At 37.3% G+C, this 23686-nt stretch overlaps 1 protein-coding gene and 1 non-coding gene across 5 annotated transcripts in view; one reads left to right on the top strand and one right to left on the bottom strand.

The window, feature by feature from the left end:
- Positions 1 to 23686, bottom strand: part of DDX60 (DExD/H-box helicase 60) — a 110088-nt gene that overhangs the window by 84988 nt on the left and 1414 nt on the right. For 2 of the 4 annotated variants that reach the window (XM_054485748.2, XM_063664263.1), the window contains exons 1-6: positions 18467 to 18700; positions 11076 to 11185; positions 10821 to 10890; positions 7859 to 8048; positions 6231 to 6572; positions 2134 to 2250 (exon numbers count right to left, since the gene is read on the bottom strand). In XM_054485748.2, the coding sequence (XP_054341723.1) occupies positions 2134 to 2250; positions 6231 to 6572; positions 7859 to 8048; positions 10821 to 10890; positions 11076 to 11079 (723 nt within the window). In that variant the 5' untranslated portion in view covers positions 11080 to 11185; positions 18467 to 18700. Of the gene's footprint in view, positions 1 to 2133; positions 2251 to 6230; positions 6573 to 7858; positions 8049 to 10820; positions 10891 to 11075; positions 11186 to 18022; positions 18178 to 18466; positions 18701 to 23686 lie in introns of those variants that run through there. The other 2 variants (XM_063664264.1, XM_063664265.1) reach the window with 2 other exon arrangements.
- On the top strand, positions 10523 to 10621 carry LOC129036001 (small nucleolar RNA U13). The gene has a single exon (XR_008502471.1). It is a non-coding gene; the product is annotated as a small nucleolar RNA U13 (small nucleolar RNA).

The raw sequence follows: 23686 nt of genomic DNA on the forward strand, positions 1-23686 counted from the left end.
GAGGAAAAATCATATAATTATATCCATACTTTTAATAAACATTCATGCATTTATCATAAAAACACTCAAGAAAATAGAAGCTATGGCAGGGCACGGTGGCTCAAGCCTGTAATCCCAACCCTTTGAGAGGCTGAGGTGGGTGGATCACAAGGTCAGTAGTTCAAGACCAGCCTAGCCAACAAGGTGAAACCCCGTCTCTACTAAAAATACAAAAATTAGCCGGGCATGGTGGCGGGCACCTGTAGTTCCAGTTACTTGGGAGGCTGAGGCAGGAGAATTGTTTGAACCTGGGAGGTGGATGTTGCAATGAGCCGAGATCATGCCACTGCACTCCAGCCTAGGGGACGAAGTGATACTCTGTCTCAAAAAAAAAAATAGAAGCTACGATCTATGTGTTTAACATCAGAATGTGTGTGTGTGTGTGTGTGTGTGTGTGTGTATAGTGGTAATGTTTCCTATAGCTTTCACATACCTTTCAAAATGAACATAATTAAAAACAACCAGGAAATAGGTGGGAGGGACCCAAGATGAAATACAAACACTAACCAATGAATGTAACTGTATTACATAATAAAGGATAACATAACCACACCAAAGGAGGTGGGTGAGAAAGTCACTAGCCTGAGTAACTTTGGAAACGGTATATTAACATATTCTATGGCTACAGTTAAAAAAGAACTGCACATAAATCTTATAATCTCACTGACTTTTTCTCACAGGTATGGTTAGCAATTAAAAAATTACTATACAGAGGGAAATAATAGACACGGGGGCTCCAAAACGGGGTGAGTCAGAGGGAAGTGATGGTTGAACAGTTACCTGCTGAGTACAATATTGGGTGATGGGTACACTAGAAAACCAAACTTCAACATTATGCAATATATTCTTGTAGCAAACCTGCATATGTATTTCCTGAATCTATAAAAATCAAAATAAATAAAATAAAATAACTTTCTGTGTGTATTAAAACTGAACAAAAAAGTGAATATATTGTAGATAACGAAAGCTGGATTTCTCGTGCTTGAAGAGAGAAATTAAAAATAAAGAAAGGGGAGAGGTAAAATAAACCATTATGGATTTGAATCCTAGTTCCATTTGCTGAAAAGCCCTAGTAGCAATGACACCCCAGTAGCAGTTCACCAACAAAGTTCTCAGATCTGAACTTCTCAATGCCTTCTTCCTTGGCGAAGTAGTTAATTTCAGGGATGGAGCAGGGAAAATACAAGATGAGACTGGACCATCCTGTGATTTCAGAAAGTTAGAAAGTATGGAAAGATGAGGGCTTGTAAAAGAACACAGGCGCCAACCTAAAGGGGCTTCTAATGTTCGAACCTGGAACATTTTGAGCTCCAAAATAATTATAATGTTGGATTTTAACCTGTAATATAAAATAAATATATTTATCCATACTGACATAAATAAACAAATAAATGGCAGCACTAGGACAGCTGTCCCTTACAGTGGAATTCCAAGGAAAGAGTGAAATAAAAAATCACCATTAGGCAAAAACATCAATAATCATTGTTGCAGACAAGATCCACTGTGGACATTAAAGTGAATCAACTAAAGTTTGAGAAGAAACAGGATCTGCATAGTCACAAAGCATGTCCTTCAAGATTTATTAACTACAAAGGGAAGATAGTAACTTCACAGTAGAGAAAACTGTCAGGCACCAACTTAACCAATGCTCAGACATATTGTTAGGATGCACTGAGGACCCAAGATTAATTCAGTGACATTCTGGCCAAAGATGTATAACCTCATTACTGATTCGTAGTCTTCAAAAATGTCAAGGTCATGAAAGATAAGAAAAGACTGAGAAACTGTTACAGACTGGAGGACACTCAAAAGTGTGACTGACAACTGAATGGATGTGGTATCCCGGACTGGATCCTGAAATAGCAAAAAGACGTCAGTGGAAAAGTCAGTGGAATTGGAATAGGTCTAAAGTTTAGTTAATAGGATTGACACAATGTTAATTTCCTGGTTTTCATAAATGTCCCGTGGTTATTTAAGATGTTAACATTAGGAGAAGCTGGATGAGAAGTATATGAGAACTCTGTATGATTTTTGCAACTTTTCTATAACTAAAAATTTAGTTCAAATACAAAGCTTTTTAAAACGTTTTGTTACCTCTTCCATAATATTATTCCATTTTAAACTTCCAAAAAGAGGTGCTAATGCTGAAAGCTTAAATCTTTCCAACTGGTTAAGCAGGGTTATATAAGCATCTTTAATGTTCTGTTTATTCTGTAAAATAAAGAAAAATCAGAAAAATTGTTATAAATAAAATATGTAATTATTTTCCAACTACAGAAAATTACATATTTTAGAAATAATTATGTTACGATATATTTCTAAGGAAAAAAATATGCCAATGTAATTGTAAGTTTTAAACCCCATTGAACATCACTATTGTGTCTTTGAAAGTTAATTTTTGCCTAGGAATATAGTGTACTTTGTTTTTTAACGCTTCATAAAAGTATAATTAACATAACATAAAACTCCTTCATTTTGTTACAATTCAATGGCTGTTAGTAAATTTATCAACTTTGGAACCAATATCACAATCTAATTTTAGAACACTTCCAGCACCCTCCAAAACACCGTCATCCTCATTTAATGCCATATATTTTAACAAATTTGAAACATACACATGAATAAAAGATAGCATAACCCCCTTTCAGGTACCTATCACCCAGCAGCAGCCATTTTCAATATGCATTGTACTTTCAATCATATTTCACATAATCCTCAAATTGACTAATAACATAACTTCTTTAAGGTGAATATTCAACAAATTAGGAAATAGATTTTAACAAAAATAAAATCCTTCATTAAAAAAATTATTCAGCCGAACGCGGTGGCTCACGCCTGTGATCCCAGCACTTTGGGAGGCCGAGGCGGGTGGATCACGAGGTCAGGAGATCGAGACCATCCTGGCTAACACGGTGAAACCCCGTCTCTACTAAAAATGCAAAAAATTAGCCGGGCATGGTGGCAGGTGCCTGTAGTCCCAGCTACTCAGGAGGCTGAGGCAGGAGAATGGTGAGAACCCGGGAGGCGGAGCTTGCAGTGAGCTGAGATTACACCACTGCACTCCAGCCTGGGCGACAGAGCGAGACTCTCTCAAAAAAAAAAAAAAAAATATTCTTAAGGAAAGATTAGACAGGATATATGTAGGTACTCTTAAAACTCAGATTTAGAAATTGCTCTAACAGAGTAAAATGAGACAATTAATAACAGTACTTCCTCCCAATATAAAAATGAATCCCAGGGCTATTCCTGCTCAGAGTAGGCAACCAGAATTGAAAATAATCTAATAATAGTCAAGAGCCACATAACAATGTTTCCTTCAGCCACAGACCACTTATATGTTGGTGATCCCATGAGATTATAATGGATCTGAAAAATTTCTACCGCCTAGTGATATCATAGTGATGTCATAACACCACAGTGCAATGCACTACTCAAGTGTTCATGAGGCTGGTGTAAACACACTTACTGTGCTGCCAGGCATATAAAAGTACAGCATAGGCTGGGCGTGGTGGCTCACGTCTGTAATCCCAGCACTTTGGGAGGCCAAGGCGGGCGGATCATGAGGTCAGGAGTTCGAGACCAGCTTGGCCAACATAGTGAAACCCTGTCTCTACTAAAAATACAAAAATTGGCCCAGCATGGTGGTGCGAGCCTGTAGTCTCAGCTACTTGGGAGGCTGAGGCAGGAGAATCGCTCGAACCCGGGAGGCAGAGGTTGTGGTGAGCCGAGATCGCACCACAGCACTCCAGCCTGGGCAACAGAGCAAGGCTCTGTCCCCAAAAAAACAACAACAAAAAAGTACAGCATATACAATTATGTACAGTATATAATACTTGATCATGATAAAAATGACTGCTACTGACTTATGATTTACTGTACTACACTAATTTTTTATTATTATTTTAGAGTATACTCTTTTCACTTATATTTTAAAAACAGCTGCCAAACAGCCTCAGGAGGCCCTTAAGGAGGTATTCCAGAAGAAGGCATTGTTATCATAGAAGATGACAGCTCCATGTGTGTTATTGCCCCTGAAGACTTTCCAGTGGGAAAAGATCTGGAGGTGGAAGACAGTTGATCTTGATGATCCTGACCCTGTGTAGGCCTAGGCTAATGTGTGTGTTTGCATCTTTTTTCTTTTAAGAAAAAAGCTTAAAAAGTAAAAAGTATATATTTTAATAGAAAAAAAGCTATTAGAATAATAATATAAAGAAAGGAAGGCCAGGCACAGTGGTTCACACTTGTAATCTCAGCATTTTGGGAGGCTGAGGCAGTGAGATTGGTTGAGCCCCAGAGCTTGAGACCAGCCTGGGCAACACGGCAAAACCTTGTCTCTACAAAAAACATAAAAATTAGCTAGGCATGGTGGTGTGCACCTGTAATCCCAGCCACTCGACAGGCTGAGGCGGCAGGATCACTTGAGCCCGAGACGTGGAAGCTGCAGTGAGCTGTGATCGCATCACTGCACTCCAGCCTGAGTGACAGAGTGAGACTCTGTCTCAAGAAAAATAAAGAAGGAAAATATTTTTGTACAGTTGTATAATGTGTTTGTACAGCTGTCAAAAAATTTTTGAAAATTAAAATTCACAAAATAAAAAATTACAGTAAGCTAATGTTAATGTATTAAATAAAAAAGTACTTTTAAAATGAATTTAATGTAGCCAAAGTGAATACTGTATATATTAATAAAACCTACAGTGGTGTACAGTAATGTCCTAAGCCTTCACATTCACTCACCACTCACTCACTGACTCACCCAGGGCAACTTCTGGTCCTGCAAGCTCCATTCATGGTAAGTACCCTATACAAGTGTATCATTTTTAATCTTTTATACCATTTTCAAATGTAGCTTTTCTATGTTTAGATATGCTTAGATACACAAATAATTATCACTGTGTTACAATTACCTAGAGTATTCAATACAGTAACATGCTGTATAGGTTTAGCCTAGGAACAGTAGGCTACATCAGATAGCCTAAGGGTGTCATAGGCTATACCATCTAGGTTTGTGTCTGTACACTAATGATGTTTACACAGCAGTGAAATCGTCTAATGATGCATTTCTTGGAACATATCCATGTGATGCATGACTGTACTAACTAAAGCAATACAAACTATCTTATTTTATGGCAACCATGTGGATATTTCCAAATACATGAGGAGTATGACACAATTATCAAACAGTGACAAATGTTAATTGTCTCAAAAATGATTTTGATTAATTAAAGAATGGCCTTAATATTCACAATTCACCATCAGTAGTGAAAAATAAGCAGAAACTGGATGTATTTATAATTTTATAAAGAAATTTAGTAATTTATAAATAACTATATTATTTAATGTACTAATTTTATTAATTTACTATATGGTACTGTATTGTTTTATTTCTAATTTATTATGTAAATAAATTTACCATAATTTCTATTATTATATATTATATTATTATAGCTATCATTTATTATTTTATACATAAATATAGTAATTTATAAATACATCTGTATGCATATTTACTCCCAAAATTTCAATACAATAATTGTCAAATATACTAATGTATCAAAATAATAACATCATGGAATTCGAACTCTAAGAACTTTGAAAATTCTCCTATTGATTACTTAATAATAAGAAATAAGCTTATTTCAGTTATTTTCCTTCTTTATTGACCTTCTCCATTGTTTTCTTATTAAAGGCTACCATATTAATAGCATTTTGTCGATATATCTCAGCAACAGGGGCGTAATTTTTGCCTAATTGCATGCATTTCTGGCCTTCAATACCTTGAGGTCAATGTATTATGCAGTGGTTAAGGACATAGGGGCTTGAGTCAGACTGTGTCTTTTCAAATCCATGTTCTACTATTCATTCGGTGTGTTTGGTGAGCAGATTACTGATTCTAGCATCTATTTCATCACTGTAAAACACAGACAAAATACTAACACCTACCTTATAAGATTGGTTTTAAGGTTAAATAAAAATTATTCATGAGAAAATACCAAGCACAATTTTATAACAATAAGTGTTTGATAAATGACTGCATTTGCATTATCATTATTTACTTAATATTATTCATTGTTATACCTATCTGTTAAACCTCTGATAACTTCCTAGAGAAGGAGGAGAAAAAACTGAGTCAAGTAACTTAGAACATTTTGAAAATTTCTAGAAGAAATTGTCTTCTGGATGTGAATTACCTCCCGGAAAAAAATCTGGTGTCTATACATGCTTGGAAGAAGGTACGCATAAAGGCGAAGAACATCAGATTCTTGCCCTGAGGAAAGTACAACGTTGACCTTCCTTGCCCAAGAATGAATGATTAAAAAGTTGAAAAGGTGTGTTTGTAGATCGTTCAGGCCTTCGTCTGCAACTATCAGGAAATATGGGTAACTCTCTTCCAAGAAACTTCTCCACTCTTCTGATAAGCATCTTGAAAATGTTGTTCGAACATCAATGGTGGTATTCTTCTGAAGATGAAGAATTAAAGCAGTTCTCAAAGAAAGAAGTTCAGGGAAGTTGAAATATGCATACTCGGCATCCTGTGGAGGAGGAGGTGAAGTACACTTTATTTCAAAATTATCATTTAATCATTTAGTTGGCTAACACATCATTAAAGGCACTGAAGGAATAAAATCCAACAGTTTTGTTCTGTCTGATGGTCGGGGAATAGACCCCTAAACTTTACTACCATCTTACAGATATTTGCCGAAAAAAATCACAGTTTGGATTTAAATGCATGTGTCTCCTTTAAGCAGGCACTTAATACTCGGAGCTTATCATGCTTTACCCTTCCCACTTTCTAATTCTTTTCCTCTCCAATCTCATTTCAGAAAGAAAAAGAACAGAAAGCAAGTGGTAGATATAAATCATCTGCATCAGAAAGCTGAGGTGAACCACTGTGTTCTAGAGGATTGCTCCAGGTTACTGCAACCCTCCTTAAGCAACTGAGATTGTCTCGGCATACCAAAATTGGGGCAGCCAACTAGATTGTAAACATTAGATCGGAAGCCTAGCTCTTTATGCAAAACATGGCTGGCAAGCATTCAGCCATGTTCAGAAATGTAACAATAATTGAGACTGCAAAACGACTGAAAAGACCCACACCAAAGCTCTTTACCTTTAGGTATAGGATTAGGAAGGGTGGTAGTGGTTATACATATCTTTATTTGAAATTGTTGAAAATTATATTAATTATATTCATAATAAAAAAGCAAACCAAAAATAGTATTATCTTGGAAATACCTCGAACAAACCATGATAAAACATTGATTATTATTGTTAGACACTGGGTCTCACTATGTCACCCAGGCTGAAGTGCAGTGGCATGATCATGGCTCACTGCAGTGTCGAACTCCTGGGCTCAAGTAATCCTCCCACCTCAGCCTCCCAAAGTGCTGGGATTACAGGCATGCACCACTGTGCCCAGCCAACAAAGCATTATTAATGACTGTCCCCAGGCTCAGATATATTTTCCTCTGGGCTCATATAAATTGCCTGCTGAGTTTTGAAAACAGAAGTAGCTCTCAGAGCAGGAGAACTAGAATCCAGAGTTCAACTGGGCCGCTATTGAGGAGCTTTCTCATCCTCTCTCATGATCCCGTGTGTCCTTACAATAAAGTTCTCTTCATTCAAATAAAACATAATCTCAAGTGTGGTGATTTCTGAATACTGGGATTGTGGGTAATTTTTTCCTTTTTTTCCTTTCAATTTTGTGAACTTTTATAGACATAATCTACTTTGTAATAAGAAAAATATATATACAATAATTTAGGAAATTTTAGTTTTAGTTCTCATATTATAAAAAAGAACTCAACTGTCATGTTACCTTGAAGAAAACTATGGTGAATTGTCCTCCTTTGCTAATAAGATCCAGAAGATAGCGTTCAACCAGATAGAAGAAATGGAGGTTCTGCCCAGGCTTAAATGATATCTCACAGACACATGTGATAAGTAATGAATCCCCATCAATCAAAAAAAATTCAGATTCAACAAAATCATTGAATAAACTGGAATATCTAAAATGAAAAACAGTTAAAACAAAAATCACATATGCATCAAATCATGTTCCAAAAAGGCATCGTTCTTATTAGCTCATTATCATTATCATCAACAGCTAAATTTGCTGAGCTGTCTCATGGCAGTGTCTACACTAAGGCTTTTCAAATATATCTTCATTCACAACTATTCTTCACAGCAAGAAGGCAGGATTATTCACATCTTAGGCTCAGAGAGCAAATTATCCAAAGCCATATGGCACAGCCTGATTGGACCATGAATCTAGTACTTGTACCCTGCATATAAACCTAAATTATATATATTTTCTGCTTAATCAATCTCAGCCCCTTACAAGTGGATTCACTGATGGCTACTCACAAGTGAAGCAAGAGGAAACCGTTTCCATTCACTATCATACAGCTCTAAAAGTGCTGTGTTGAACAATCATATATACATATATATAATAGTGTACATAGTTCTATATACTGTTATATATAATATTCTATACTATATACAGATATATATTATATATGTATATATATTATACACAGATACACACTGATATAAATACTGATATATATATACTGATACATGTATACTATATATTCAATAAATATATTAGAAAAATTTGTGAAAATTTGTTACTATTTGAAAAAATTCTCAAACCGTGCAGCCTACAAATATGAAAAAAATTTTAAGTTACCTATGTCACAAATGCATAAAGTATATGGCATTTACTGCCATAAAATATACGCAGATCTATTGTAAAAGTTAAAAATTATCTAAACTTACGCACGCACTTACAGACTATACATGGCACCTTTTAGAGTTGCGAGAAGTGTAAACAAATGTTAAGCTGCACTATTAAATCACAACTGCGTAAAATTAACTCTAGTATATACTGTACTACTGTAATAACTTTGTAGCCACTTCTTGTTGTATTGCAGTGAGTTAGCAGTTCCTCTCCAGTAAACTGCTCTCCAAACACAATAAAAAGTGATCTCTCATGATTCTTGCGTATTTTTCCATCATGTTTATTGCAATATCATAAACCCTAAATAAAACCATGGAACCCATATGAAGTGCCACTAGTGATGCCAGAAGTGTTCCCAAAAAGCAGAGAAAGTCATGACATTACAAGAAAAAGGTGAATTGCCTGATGTGTGTCATAGATTGATGCTTGCAGCTATAGTTGCCCACCACTTCCAGATAAATAAACCTAATGTAAGGACCATTGTAAAAAAAGTTTTTTAAAGAAATTAGTGAAGACATTGTTGCAGCAGTCATAAAAATCTTGCATTTTTTGTGAAAGACTTTTTTTTATCTCACACTGAAAATAGAGCTTTTATGTGGGTGTGGGATTGTCTAAAAAGGCATATTTATAGACTCTAATATGATTCAAGAAAAAGCAAAGTATATGACAAAGCAAAAGGAAGACGAAATATCTAAAGCTGGAAAATCTAATGCCAGCACAATATGGTTTGGTAACTTTGGAAAGAAGTTTGGCTTTAAAAATGTCAAGATAACAAGAGAAGAAGTTTCAGCCAACTAAGAGACAGAAGAAAATCATTGAGGGGAAAGAATATCTGCTTGAATAGGTTTTTAATGCAAATGAAATTATTCTGGAAAAAAAAGTCACAAATAATATTTATTAGTACAAAACAAAAGTGAGCACCAGGATTTAGGCAGGAAGGGATAAGCTAACTCTACTGTATTGTGCAAAGGCGTTGGTTTTATCTTCAGGCCTGTGTTTATCTATAAAGCTGCCAACTCCTGAGACTCGAAGGGAAAAGTTAAACTCCAGCTGCCAGTCTGTCAGTTGTACAACAAAAAGTCCTGGACAATGAGGACACATTTTCTGAATTAGTTAAATTGATACTTTGTCCCTGAAATCAGGAAGTACCTTGCCAGTGAGGGACTGCTTTTCAAAGTTCTTTTGATATTGAACAATGTCCCTGGCCACCTAGAACTCGATGAGTTCAACACAACGATGTTGAAGTGGTCTACTCGCCCCCAAACAAAATGTCTTTAATTCAGCCTTTAGATCAGAGTGTCATAAGAACCTTTAAGGCTCATTACACACAGTAATCTATGGAAAGAATTGTCAATGCTATGGAAGAGAACCCTGATAGACAGAACATCATGAAAGTCTGGGGGGATGGCACCATTGAAGATGTACTATTGCTACGATCCACTCTCACTTAATAAATACATTTTTGCTTCCTTATGATTTTCTTAACTTTCTATACTAAGACCAGAGAAACAAGAGGGCAGGCAAGTCTTTGAAGGCATGTTTTGGAATTTTCTCTTCATCCCAGAATCAAATATTAGTGACTGATGAACTTTAAGCAGGCAGCATTATGATGGGCTTTGCATTTTGAAAAGACTAGTCCAGCTACAAGATAGACAATAGATAGGATGGGTGCAAACTTCTTGGTAGAGCAGAGAGAAAGCTATTGCAGTTAAGTTTTGGAGGAGTAAAAAGTTAAACACAATCCTTTTGTAGTTCACAAATGTGATGATCGGGTTTTCATGTGTACGTGTTGGATGTGCCCTACTCAACCCTTGTTACAAAGTTATCATCTGTCTGGCATGAATTTAGAAAAAATATGTAAAAATTAATTAACAATAATTTTTAAAAAGTTAAACGTGGATTCTCAACTGCATAGTTGTTCAGTGCCCTTAGCCCCTACACTGTTCAATGGTCAACTGTCTATAAATCAGTATAAGGCCAAATAGACATACAGGGAACATGATATATGATTTCCCATCTTTATTACTATAATACTCACTCAGCTTTTGGCATTTCATTCAAAATTAACAGGGACATTTTCTGTGAAAATGTTGTAAGAACATTTCTTTCTAAATTTAAAAAAAAAGAGAGAGAAAGAGAATGGGTTATTTTTCAATTGGTCCTTCTTACAGGAGCTATCATTTAGTTATTATTCAACAAAGTAAAACAGTAATGTGGTTAATTCCATTAAATCTATCTAGTTTACAGAGTAACATTGTTTTATAATCTATAAATATTTTAAGTGGAAAATTACCCATTCTTGCTGCTGCCTGTGCCTCCAACCTGAACTGGCAAGTATTTAAGGTAGCAAATATCCTTTACTTTGGTACCTCTAAGTGGCAGTTCTTAATGAAAATGGCAGTCCTGCAAAAAAAGAAAAGAAAATGAGTCTTTATTCAACAAATATGTATTGAATGACTACTATATGTAAAGCAAAATATTAGACACAAGGAATACAAGAATGAACAAATCAACATTGCTGACAGTTCTCACAGAGCTTAAAGATAATTATTAATCAGATAATCATAGAAACAATGGAACATTGCAAAAAGGACAAAGTCAAGAGGTCAGAGGAAGTTTCCCTAAAGAAATAATGCTTGAGCTGAGTTCTAAGAAATAAACAAGAATTAATTAGGCAAAAAGAGAAAAAGAAGCATTTCTGGCAGAGGAAATACCAGAATACCATGTGTAAAAGCTCAGTGGCATGAAGAGTTGTGGGTGACATTGATTCCAGAAAGAAGCCAGTAGGGCTGGAGTGGAGACCATCAAGGAAAAGACTAGAGAGGACAAGAGAAATAGAAGGGCATGCAGAGCCTTTGAAGTCATGTTATAGAATTTTCTTTTCATCCTAGAATGAAAAATTAGCCATTGATGGATTTTAAGCAGGTAGTATTGTGATTGGCTTTGCATTTTGAAAAGATGAGTCCAGCTACAATATAGAGAATAAATAGGATGGGAGTAAGCTTCTCAGCAGAGCACAAAGAAAGTTACTGTGCAGGAGAGTAATGATGACAATTTGATGTAATATAGTTTGATGGTAGCTGAGATAATAAAGCTGGAGAGATGTGGATCTACTTGAAGGACATTTAGGAGATGAGTTTGACATAATTTGGAATTGGATTGGATGTGGATGGAGAAGAGAGGAAAGGGGGTTGTCAAGGATGACACAAGATTCTAGCTCAAGTAACAGGATGGATGACTAGGCCATTCCCTGGGCTGGGAATTTTAGAACAAGGCTACATGTCAGGAAAAGATTATGGCTGCATTTGTGAACCACCTGAATTTGACTTGCTTTCAAGATTTCCCAGAAGCCATGATATGTAAGTAGTAAAATACACAAGTCTAGAGGACAAATACAAAGTCTGGACTAGATTTGAAGAGGTAAGTAATCTGAGTATTAATGGTAAATGAGGCCATTGGTGTAGATGAGCTTTCTTGGACAGGGAGAGACAGCATCATGGGAGAAGAGTACTAAAAATCCACATTTGAAGATACTAGTACTTAATATATCAAGAGAGGAGGAAAAATCTGCAAAGGTAATAGAGAAGAAAATACTAAAGAGGTAGATGAAAATGCACTTAAGCATTTTGTCATGGGCACTAAATATTGAGACATTTGCCATTTAATATGTTAGGGCTGTGAAACAGGTAGATACATACATGATTTATGGATAGATAGTAGATAGATTGATTGATTTAGATAGATAGATATAGATGATAGATACATAGATAGACAGATAGATAGAGATGATAGATAGATATAGATATATAGATGATAGGTAGATAGATAGATAGATAGATAGATAGATAGATAGATAGATATGATAGAAAGATTCCTATTCCATGATATTAAGGAACATATAATGGTGATGCACATGCTGATATTAAATATTACAATAATAATGCAAGGAAGTATATGACTGTAATGACAAACAAGTTTAAAGAAAAATGGAATTACTGTGGGCTGGGATGTTTAGGGACCCTTAATGGAGACACGAGCATAAGTATGGTCTCTTACTCACCCAGTTACTGTCTTATTTCAAAGATTATAGAGTATCTACACTTTACCAAACATTGTACTTGCTGAAACATATACAAATATGCATGAAGCATGATTCTCTCCTTGTACAACCCAGTGTAAGTTTAAAGATAACTAAGTGACACATTACATCTAATTTGCTGTGTTCTAGCAGAAATGGCACAGGAAGCCATTAGAGAATTGAGAGGGAGTTCCTAAATCAGAATGAAGGGATCAGGGTCCTGTGTTCTGAGGTTTCAAGAACAGGTTGAAAAGATGATGAAGACTTATGAAAGCATGTTGGGGAAAGTGAGAGATACAGAGAAATACTTTTCAGTCAGCAAAATCAGCATCAGTTTAATGCATAAAGTTGTGAAACTACATGACAAGTTTGAGATCCTATGGGTTGTTCTACATGGCATAGGACAGGGTGACTCATTGGAGATGACATTGGAAAGGCAGGTTAGAACCAGACTATAATGGGTCTCGTGCCCAGGTAAGGAGATTAGGCATTTTCATAAAAACTCTCTGTCACCCATTTCATGCAATCCTCAACCTCACTAATTGTGCATTGGCCACACTATCTTTCTTCAACACTCCAAATTGTACCAAGCTCAAATGGAAAAAAATGGGTCAGTGAGAACTGAACAGGCAAGAGAGAATTAACCCCAAGTATATTACAGAAAACTTCAGACAAGATAGCGTCAGATTCTACAAGATGAAATAAGTTAATTTACAGGTTCCCAGATGTTCACGATGCTCTTAGAGTCTCCGGAATTTTTTTATGCCACTCCTAGGACAAAATCAATACCTAACCGTTTCATTTATTAAGTAGATACAAACAAATTAATAACTATTTATGTCCTGACAACTTAGAAATTGTTTTAAGAAATAATATACATAGATTAAAAGGAATAATATAGTTTTTATAATGAAATGTAACTATGACTGAGACGTGGGTGCCTGTTAAACACTGTGAAACTTTCAACAATAGCTATGGTGACAAAATAAAACTGCCTTAATGTGCAATCCCTCCTTAATTTGACAATCAAGGGATTCTGTAGCCTGCCTATGGGAAGTTTGAGATCCTACAGGTTGCTCTACATGACATAGGACAGGGTACGCAAGACAATGCGTGTAAAGCCTAATAGGCTTTCCTCTTACATGCCCTATACTAAAGTAGGCTTACATACCCTAGGCTTTCCTCTTATATACCCTATACTAGAGCTATCCTATTAACCTCTGCCCCAACACATGCATGCCCTAACACCTAAACAGAATTCACAGTCATTATCCCCACTTCTCTGTTATTTAAGGGAGAGACATGCTAGAGATCCAGCCACCTGTAGTAACTGATGATTGAATACTCACATACACACACACACACACACACACACACACACAAATTAGTACCAATAGACATTTGAGGCACAAAAAAAGCAAAAATAAGAAACCAGATGAATAAGCATGATGCAGAGACAGAAAAGACCTTCAAAATTTGCTAATTACTGCTTTCAAAGAATTAAAAATATTTCTTATAAAATAGTAACAGGCTGCTAGAGAGAGAAAGAGAAAGAGAAAAAGAAAGCATGATGAGTGTTCATACACATTTAAAACATAATTTTACAAAGAGGAAAGTCATGTGCAGAACAATAAAATGAGCATGCTGGAATTTTTAGTCAGTGATCTGGAGGGTTAAAGTCTGGGAAATTTTGTAAAGGATAAAAGCAAAAGACAAAGAGATGCAAAAATTCTAAAAATACTAAAATATACAGAAATAAGTCAATAAGCTCTTCCTCCCCCTACTAATAATTCTAGTAGGAGATAAATAAGATTCCAAAATGAGTGGGGATAAAAATAATCAAAGATATATACTTAAACTAATATAATAATATTAGACCAGAACTAAAGAACAACATAATGTGTTTAGATTGAAATGTTTCCCCAACTACTGAGTAGAAATAATGACAAAAGGGAAAACTACACCTAGGCACAGCTTGTTAAAATTGCAGAGCTCCAAGAATAAAGAGAAAGACAGAAAAGGTACAAAGAAATGGAAATCAGGCCATATGAGACCTCGTTTAAGGCATGAACACTGTTGGCCGACTACTTGCATTTTAATCTTGGTTCTGAAATATACTATAGTTCTATACACTTAGACAAGGTATTTACCATCTCTGAGTTTCAATTTACTTATCTATAAAATTGGAACAATAGTATTACTCACCTCTGATTGCATTTTCAAGCTACTTAAATGTATGAACTGATGGATACAAATTGATTAAAATAATACCTGGCACACAGAACTAATTAAAATAAGCAACATTCCTGGATGTTTTGATAAAATAAAGCATTTTTAAATTTCTAAAGGAAAAATAATTTGAACCCAGAATTCTGCATCTAAATAGTGATTCAATTCATGGAGAAGGCAAAAAGATGTAATTAGACTTTTAAGAAGTCATAAATTTCACCAACCATATATCCTTTTTTTATTTTAAGTTCTGAAATACATGTGCAGAACATGCGGGTTTGTTACATAGATATACACACGCCATGGTGGTTTGCTGCACCTATCAACCCATCATCTAGGTTTTAAGCCTGGCATGCATTAGGTATTTGACCTAATGCTCTCCCTCCCTTTGCCCCCAACCCTCCGACAGGACCCAGTGTGTGAGGTTCCCCTCCCTGTGTCCATGTGCTCTCATTGTTCCACTCCCACTTATGAGTAAGAACATGTGGTGTTTGGTTTTCTGTTCCTATGTTAGTTTGCTGAGAATGATGGCTTCCAGCTTTATCCAGGTCCCTGCAAAGGACATGAACTCATTCTTTTTTATGGCTGCATAGTGTTCCATGGGGTATATGTGCCACATTTTCTTTATCCAGCTTATCATTAATGGGCATTTGGATTGCTTCCAAGTCTTTGCTATTGTAAATAGTGCTGCAATCAACATATATGTGCATGTGTCTTTATAGTAGAATGATTTATAATCCTTTGGGTATATACCCAGTAATGGGATTGCTGGGTCGAATGGTATTTCTGGTTCTAGATCCTTGAGGAATGGCCACACTGTCTTCCACAATGCCAACTATATATCTTAAATGACAATTTCATTTAAAGAGATAATACAGAAAATTGGGGAAAACCCATCAAGAATGAAGACAATCAGAAAACAATGAAACTTTGCATGATTTAGAAAAGTTAAAGAAAGCTATAAAGAAAAACAAGAGAATGCATGGTACTTCGAATTTACAAAAGTCTGTTTCAAACAGTAATTTTAATAACAGAACTACATGTCTTAGCCTAGCAATTGCTAGATTGCTTCTACACTGAGTAATGTGTACATACTCGTAATTTTGTCACTGCTGTTTACTTCTTTTTTACCGTTGACTCAACATACAAACAAATCACAAGAATCAAAGTCACAAACTGCTGTAAAATATGATAAACCTTGACAGTATGAAAATAATAATATAATTAACCAACTTGGCAGTTCACAAAGGGAAGAATGAAAGAAAAATAAATATGAACGTTAAATTCTTCATCTTTCACAGCAGGAAGTCCAGCAATAGCATCTGAAGACAATATATGAAAAAAATAATGGTTTATGGAATCAAGAAATTATCCTGCTTTTCTTCTAAGTACTGCACCATTGCATTACCAAAGAGTAGATACAAGAGTGATTCATTTCTAGAAATAATGCAGGTAATAAACACAGAAGGAATGACAGAATTAGAATATCACCACTTTACAACTCCTAATGAATTAACAGATCTTAGTATTTTTAAATGATACCACAACAAAAATAGAGGCAAGTGTCTGTACCATCACTGAAGTATTGTAGTTCCCCCAGCCAAAAAAAAAAAACCCAAAACTTGGGAGGCCAAGCAGGGGCAGATCACCTGAGGTCAGGAGTTCGAGACCAGACTGGCCAACATGGAGAAACCCCATCTTTACTAAAAATACAGAAATTAGCTGGGTGTGGTGACAGGCACCTGTAATCTCAGCTACTTGGGAGGCTGAGGCAGAAGAATCGCTTGAACCTGGGAGGCAGAGGTGGCAGTGAACTGAGATCAAGCCACTGCATTCCAGCCTGGGCAACAGAGCAAGACTCCATCTCAAAAAAAAAAAAAAGAAAGAAAGAAAAAGAAAAAAAAGAAAACCTTAATCTGATCAAAACGCTAGTAGCAATGATTAATTTACAAGAAGGTTAGAGGCCAGCAAAACATGTTAAATGACTCCACAGAGATTAGGACACATACACACACACATACACAACAGGACACACACATACAAAAACAAACAAGCAATCATAAGACCACATATCTTACAAACGAATAAATTAAAAGGGGATGAAAGAAATTGCAAGAACCTTGTAAGGCTTATCATCCAATCACAGTAGTGTCAGAACCACATTCTGATTCAAACAATCTTAAAAAGGAAGAAGAAAAGAAGAAGGGAGGAAGAGAAATGGAAAAGAGAAAAAAGGAGGGAAGAGGAAAGGCGCAAAGGGGAGGTAAAGAGGAAAAAAGTGGCGGCAAGGGAAGGGAAAGGAAATCATGGATTCTGTATTGGAACAGAATGGTGGAGCTACTTGATGAAAGGCATCAAGCTCCTGAAACCCTGCCTGGATAAGAGCTGGTGGGTTAAAATGGCTTCCAGTAGCCGGTATAACCCTCTCCCCTTGAGTGTGGGCAGGCCCTGTGAATTTAATGGCATAGTCTCTTTAATGATTCGGTTATATTATGTAAGCCTTCATCATAATAGACTCGGGAGACTCCTCCAAAGAAGTCTTGTGTGAGAAGGCCACTGTAGCTAAGATCTCAAGGTAAAATCTAAAGACATGGGAACCCCCAGCCAACAGCCAGCAAGAAAGCAGGTAACCCCAGTCCTTTAGCTGCAAGAAACTGAATTCTTCCAATAACCTGAATGAGTACCCATGGCGTCCCATGAGACCACAGCTCTGACAAACACCTTGATTTCAGCTCGATGAGATGCTGAGCAGAGAACTCAGTTTACCCATGCCTGGGCTTCTGATCCACAGCAATTGTAAAATAATAAACTTGAAATGTTTTAAGCCACTATACCTGCCCCTTGACCAGGAATAAATTATTTTAAGTTACTGGAGTAGGAAATAAATTTCTATTGTCTTAAGCCACTGAAATTTAAGGGTGCATAGAAATTACCTGGGGGAATCTTATTAATAAATGCAGATTCTGATTCTACAAGTCTGGAGCAGGGATTGAAGGTGGAAGCTTCTTGTTGCTGTCAACGTACAGGTTTTACTGGCTGTGCTTAGGTATGATGTCCCTTAATTTCTCCTCAACCTCCATTACCCAGCTCCCACCTTTGACGGGGACTCCTTAAATGCCTAAGCACTCCTCTCTCTCTCAGACTTCAGGCCTTTCGCGGTTGTCCCTTTCCTCCGCCCCTCCCCACGCCCGGCCTCCCGGGGTCAGCAGGGGACCCGTGCACCACCGCCTTGCGAGCCCAGGAGGCTCCCCAGATTCCCGCGCCGGGAGCCCAGCACTCCTGGGCCACCTCCCTGTCCGGTCCGTTGAAGAACACCTAGAACTCCCGCTAGACAGCTCCGCCCCAGGCTCTTCCCAAGGGACATCCCGGCTCCTCACCGCGGACTCAGGACCGGTGGTGTCCAAAGACCCGCGAGCTGCGTGCCCCGCGGGGAGGGAGTGAAACAGAGATCTAGTGCAGAGCCCAGGTGGAAGTTCCAGGTTATCCCATACCCGGCCTAGGACTGGGCGCTCTGAGTCACCGCAGCCAGCCTTTTGTGCATCAGGCAGGAGTTTCGGTTTCCTTTCTGCTCTCAGAAGCACTTAGGTTTCAGTTTCCCTTCAGCACGAATTAAGTGAGGCACTTTCGTGGAAAGTTCAGCATCCTTCCTTCAATCAGAATCTTAAGAAGGGGAGCATGGCGAAACGTTAGTTAAAGGGTATGAAGTTACAATAGCTAGGAAGAACCAGTTCTGGTATTCTATTCTGCAGTAGGGTTTGTATAGTTAAAAATAATGCATATTTCAAAATAGCTAGAAGAGAGAATTTTGAATATTCTCATCACAAAGAAATAGTAAAGTTTTGAGGTAATAGATTGGCTAATTATCCTGATTTGATCATCACACAATGTATACATGTATTGAAACATCACATTGTACCCCAAAAATATATACAATTATTATGCGTCAATTAAAAATAAAATGAAACTAAAAAAAACCTTAAAAGAGACAAAGGCAATAAAAATGGGCTTTGGAATTTGGGCATAAATATAGAGTAAATTGAGGCAGAAAAATTTGTAACATCTAAACAAGAGATAAAATCAAGAAGAGTTAGAATTTAGAAATAGACAAAATGTAAAAGACACTGTGGAATCTGAAACCCCACAATGAAATAGGAGATCTTGCTACTTCTACTTGTATGCAAAAAAAAAAAAAGAAAGTATGTAACACTACATGAACTTTGAGTTTCTGTTATGAGAAGCTGATGATTACTGTTCTGTATAAACTGTAATTGGTACTTTGATGGGCCAAGAATCAACATTAAAAAATAAATTGAAAATGCAGAATGGTCACATTTATTTGTGCCTTAAATTGATGAAATGTTCTCTTAATTTTTGCCTGTTGATACTTGCAATGTGGGTTTCGATACTCATCTCCTTTCCTTTCAGTGCCCTAGTATGCTTGATTTCATTAATGCTATAAATGTGCATTCATATATTGGAAATAGAAGAGGGTGTGGAGGAAAGACAGCGGTGAATTTGGGTAATCAGGATGATAAGAAGCCACAGGCTGCTTTGTCTACAAGGAAAGGAAAGAGCCAAGGTCCAGGCACTGCTCCACAGGGAACACAGAACAGAGAGAGTAGTGAATGATATTTTGTCTTGTGAAAAATTAGAGAGTCAAGTTGTTAAAAGAGGGGGATATGGGGAAGGAGGACATTTCTCACATCCATCAGACAATTACTTGTTTATTCATTTGTTTAGAAATTCATGTGTTTGTTAGTGATGAGCTTAAGAAAGAAACTAAAAGACTCTAGAATTTAACACATGATTTGTCTTAAATCAGCCAATATTCCTGTCTCCTTCACTGTGATCTCTGATGTACCTGCCTGGGGTAGGCTGAATGATACCCTGCACTCCTCCCTCCAAAAGAGGCCAAAATCCTAATTCCTGGAACCTATGAATACGGTAACTTTCATAGCAAAAGTAACTTTGCAAAACAGATTAAATAAGAATCTTTAGAAGAGGAGATTACCCCTTACCCGGGATTATCCAGGTGGGCCCAAGGTCATCAGAAGGGCCCTTATAAGAGGGAGACAGGAGTTCGAGAGGGCAATGTGATGATAGAAACAGTCAGTGACAGAATGTGGGGACACTACACAGATGGCTTTGAAGACAGTGGAAGGGACCACAAGCCAAGGAGTCAGGTGGTCTCTAGAAACTACCAAAGGCAAGGAAACATTTTTTTTTTCTAGAGTCTCCAGAAATCAGCCCTGATAACACCTTGACTTCAGCCCAGAGAGACTGATTTTGAACCTCTGAGCTCAGAACTGTAAGAGAACAAACTCGTGTGGTATTAAGCCACTAAATTTGTGGTAATTTGTTACAGCAGCCATAGAGAACTAATACAGTATTGCAAACTATATTGTAGGAAATGAGTAACATATTTGCAAACAGAAATAATGGATTGTGTTATAAGAGGTAGAATTAATTCAGATGGCTACTATGTGCTAAGCAATATGCTAATACCATATCAGTGATCACAGCAAGTTCAGGAGGTGTGTACTACGATTTCTGTCCTTCTGTAGATAAGAAAAATAAAGCTTAGAGGGATAAAACAGCTAGTAAATTATACTAAGATTCAAAACGTGGTCTAACCCAATGGTCTATCTACAACCTTCTCTATTACACAATTTCATCAAATGCTTCAAATTCTACAACTGAAAGTGTTTCAGCTAGTGGACAAATGATTTTATTTTGCTTAAATTATAAAGTTTTTTAGAATATATGATGTTCTACAGTTGTTTTGACTTTCAGTGACCGGATTCATCAGGTGAGAGTTCAAGAAAACTTTGACTCATCCTCTTCAATTTTCCACCCCAAAGTGTGTAAACACACAGAAACTTTAGCGTGTTTTTACTTTTTCACTTCAACAGCCTACTCCCATGACCACACCCTGGACTTTGTTCTGAAGCTTGACAGTCACGTACTTTATTTTTCCTTTTAGACCCCTCCCTTTATGCCCTACACTTTATCCTCTGAGGACTCCCAAATGTTTGTCCTATCAGGGTGAACTCCATGAGCCAACACTTCAACTCTCCTCTTAATTAACATGTTCAACTGCTTGAACCTACTGACTTTCCTCTACACTTGCCTATAATTTGTTAATCCTGATTAATTCAAGTTTTCTTTTCTTTTTGATACCTGGCCACCAAGGGGAATGCCCCAGTTAGGATCTCATCAAATGTATTGTTTAACAACACAGCTGATACTTTTATCTGTTCCTCTCAGCCTTACACACGTTTCACAATGACATTTACAATTCAGCACTTTACCATTCTCAAGTCTTTTAAATGATAGAACATCCCTTTTGTTTTCAAGGATAATTCTCTCCAGCTTTCTGATAACTCCATATTCCAGTCTCACACAGAGTTTAAGCAGAACACACAGTATGCCACTTACACACAACATAACTAGCCTTCTAGATCTGGGTTTGGATCTCCCCTCAAGCACCCTAGCCCATCATTCTTCAGTTTGTTGTATATTTTAACATCTCTTTGTCAAGTAAAACATAGTGTTCATTCCACTAATAGGTTCAATTAGAACCTATTCAATTCAATAGAATTCAATTCTAATTGAACCTATTGAATTGAATAGGTTCAATAGGTTCAAACTTCCATTTTCAAACAATAGCAAAAATGATGTCATGCTCGATTTCAACCCTTCTCTTTTCAGCATGGTGCCCTGTAGTGGTCTTTACTCATTGGCTACACTTCTTCACCTCCCTTCAAATTTCTCAGGCCCATTAGCCTAAATCTGATCTGGAACTGCTCTGTCAAAGATATCCAATGAGGATCCACTAATTGACAAATCCAAACAATGCTTGTTTAGTCCGTGTTTGATTTACTTGCCTCTGTTCAGCATTAGAAAGATAGTTTGTACAGTCCCTCTCTTCCAAAGTGCCTCTTCTCCCTTGATTTCAGTTACAATCTTCTCCTTCAAATCAATTTCTTTTCCCACCTTCTCTGTAAGAATCAGCGGAATCATCACATAACTACTGCTCAAGTTAGAAACCTGGGAGTCATTGTTGCATCCTCACCTCCCTCAAATCCCAGTAAATTCCAACTCCAAACACTTACAGAATCTTGAATCTCTTGTCTCTTCCATTTTTCCAAAGGCTAGAGCAAGCCTCATCATTTCTCATCTGGATTATTGAAACAACCTTTTCACTTTCTAACTCCAGTCTGTCCCTCCAATTCATTTTCTACTCTGCTGCATTTTTTCAGCAGGTAAAACTGAGCACATCAAGACCCCATTAAAAAACACTTCAATATATGCTCATTGCTTCTAGATTAAACTTTCCTATCAATATTTCCTCTCTTCTTAGAACACTCCAAATAGTTTATTCACCTCCTCTTCTCTCCATTGGTGAGGGAATGATTCCCACCCTAGGGTTAAGGGATGGCCAGACTCATGGCACTTGACACGGAAGATTGACAGCAGTTTATTAGTCACATGCCCTCCCAGCCAAGGGAGGAGGAAACTGTGTGCCACACAGGGCCACACCGGGATGGAAATCAGGAGCAAAGTGAAAAAGCAGGGACTATGGGAACCAGGCTCTGCAATTACCAAAGGATGGGGGGAAGCTCCCTGTTTCCCACAGAAGGATGTGATTGTTTGATTGAATAATTTTGCTGGCTGACAAGACAGTGAAATCCAAAAGTTAAGTGCAACTGGTAGGGCTGATAGAGAAAGAGCTAGGTGGGAAGGCTTTGGAGCTGGGTGCAGAGTTTATCTGGTGAAGAGCCCAGAACTACTGGTTAGGTCTCTGGGGCCCCGAGAGCCTCAAAGGAGCCTCAACTTTCACATGGAGCAAGCATGTGAAATTTTCGGCCTTATGATACAATGCCTTTCTATCCACTTAAAATTTGATGATGTCTGAGACTTTCTGAGAGTAGGAGGGCTTTCCTAGGAAGCAAATCAGGTATTTGACCAGGAGGGAGAGGATCAAATAGGAGATGGAAATCAAGAACATGAAATTTAGAGGTGCCCCCATTATGACCAACAAAAACAATTGAGGGACTCCTGTGGCACTGGTATAGGGAGTGTGAGTCCCCAGAGGTTGTGAATTTACATTAATCAATGGATGCATGTAGCAGTGGTGACACCCACCAGGACATCTATTTGCCATGTTGTAACTTTAATAAGAGCTCTTTGAATTGCCTGTTAGGCCTCTCAAATTAAACTGACTGGTACCGATATATAGGCAAGGTGGAAGTTCCACTGAATGCTTTCTTCAAGAGCCCAGTGTTATATATTCTGAGAAGTGAAATGCACCTTTCTCACATTCATTAATGTCTAGAACTCCAAAGGGGATAAGAAATGTCCTCGTGAGGGCTTGTATTATGGCCTTAGTATGTATAGAGGTATCTATTACCTTAATTTATATTTTGGGTATCAGTAAGAAAGGAGATTTCCAGAGTTTTTTACCCCAAAGGAAGGAACTCATAGGCCATGGCCCGAGAATGGCCCAAGATTATGTAACAGTGGACAGATGGGACCAATTCTCAATGAAGGCATCTAATGCTGAGATGACTTTCAAAGTTTAGCCAACTGTGCTG

Source organism: Pongo pygmaeus, chromosome 3, assembly GCF_028885625.2.
Source record: "Pongo pygmaeus isolate AG05252 chromosome 3, NHGRI_mPonPyg2-v2.0_pri, whole genome shotgun sequence".
Lineage (NCBI taxonomy): Eukaryota > Metazoa > Chordata > Mammalia > Primates > Hominidae > Pongo > Pongo pygmaeus.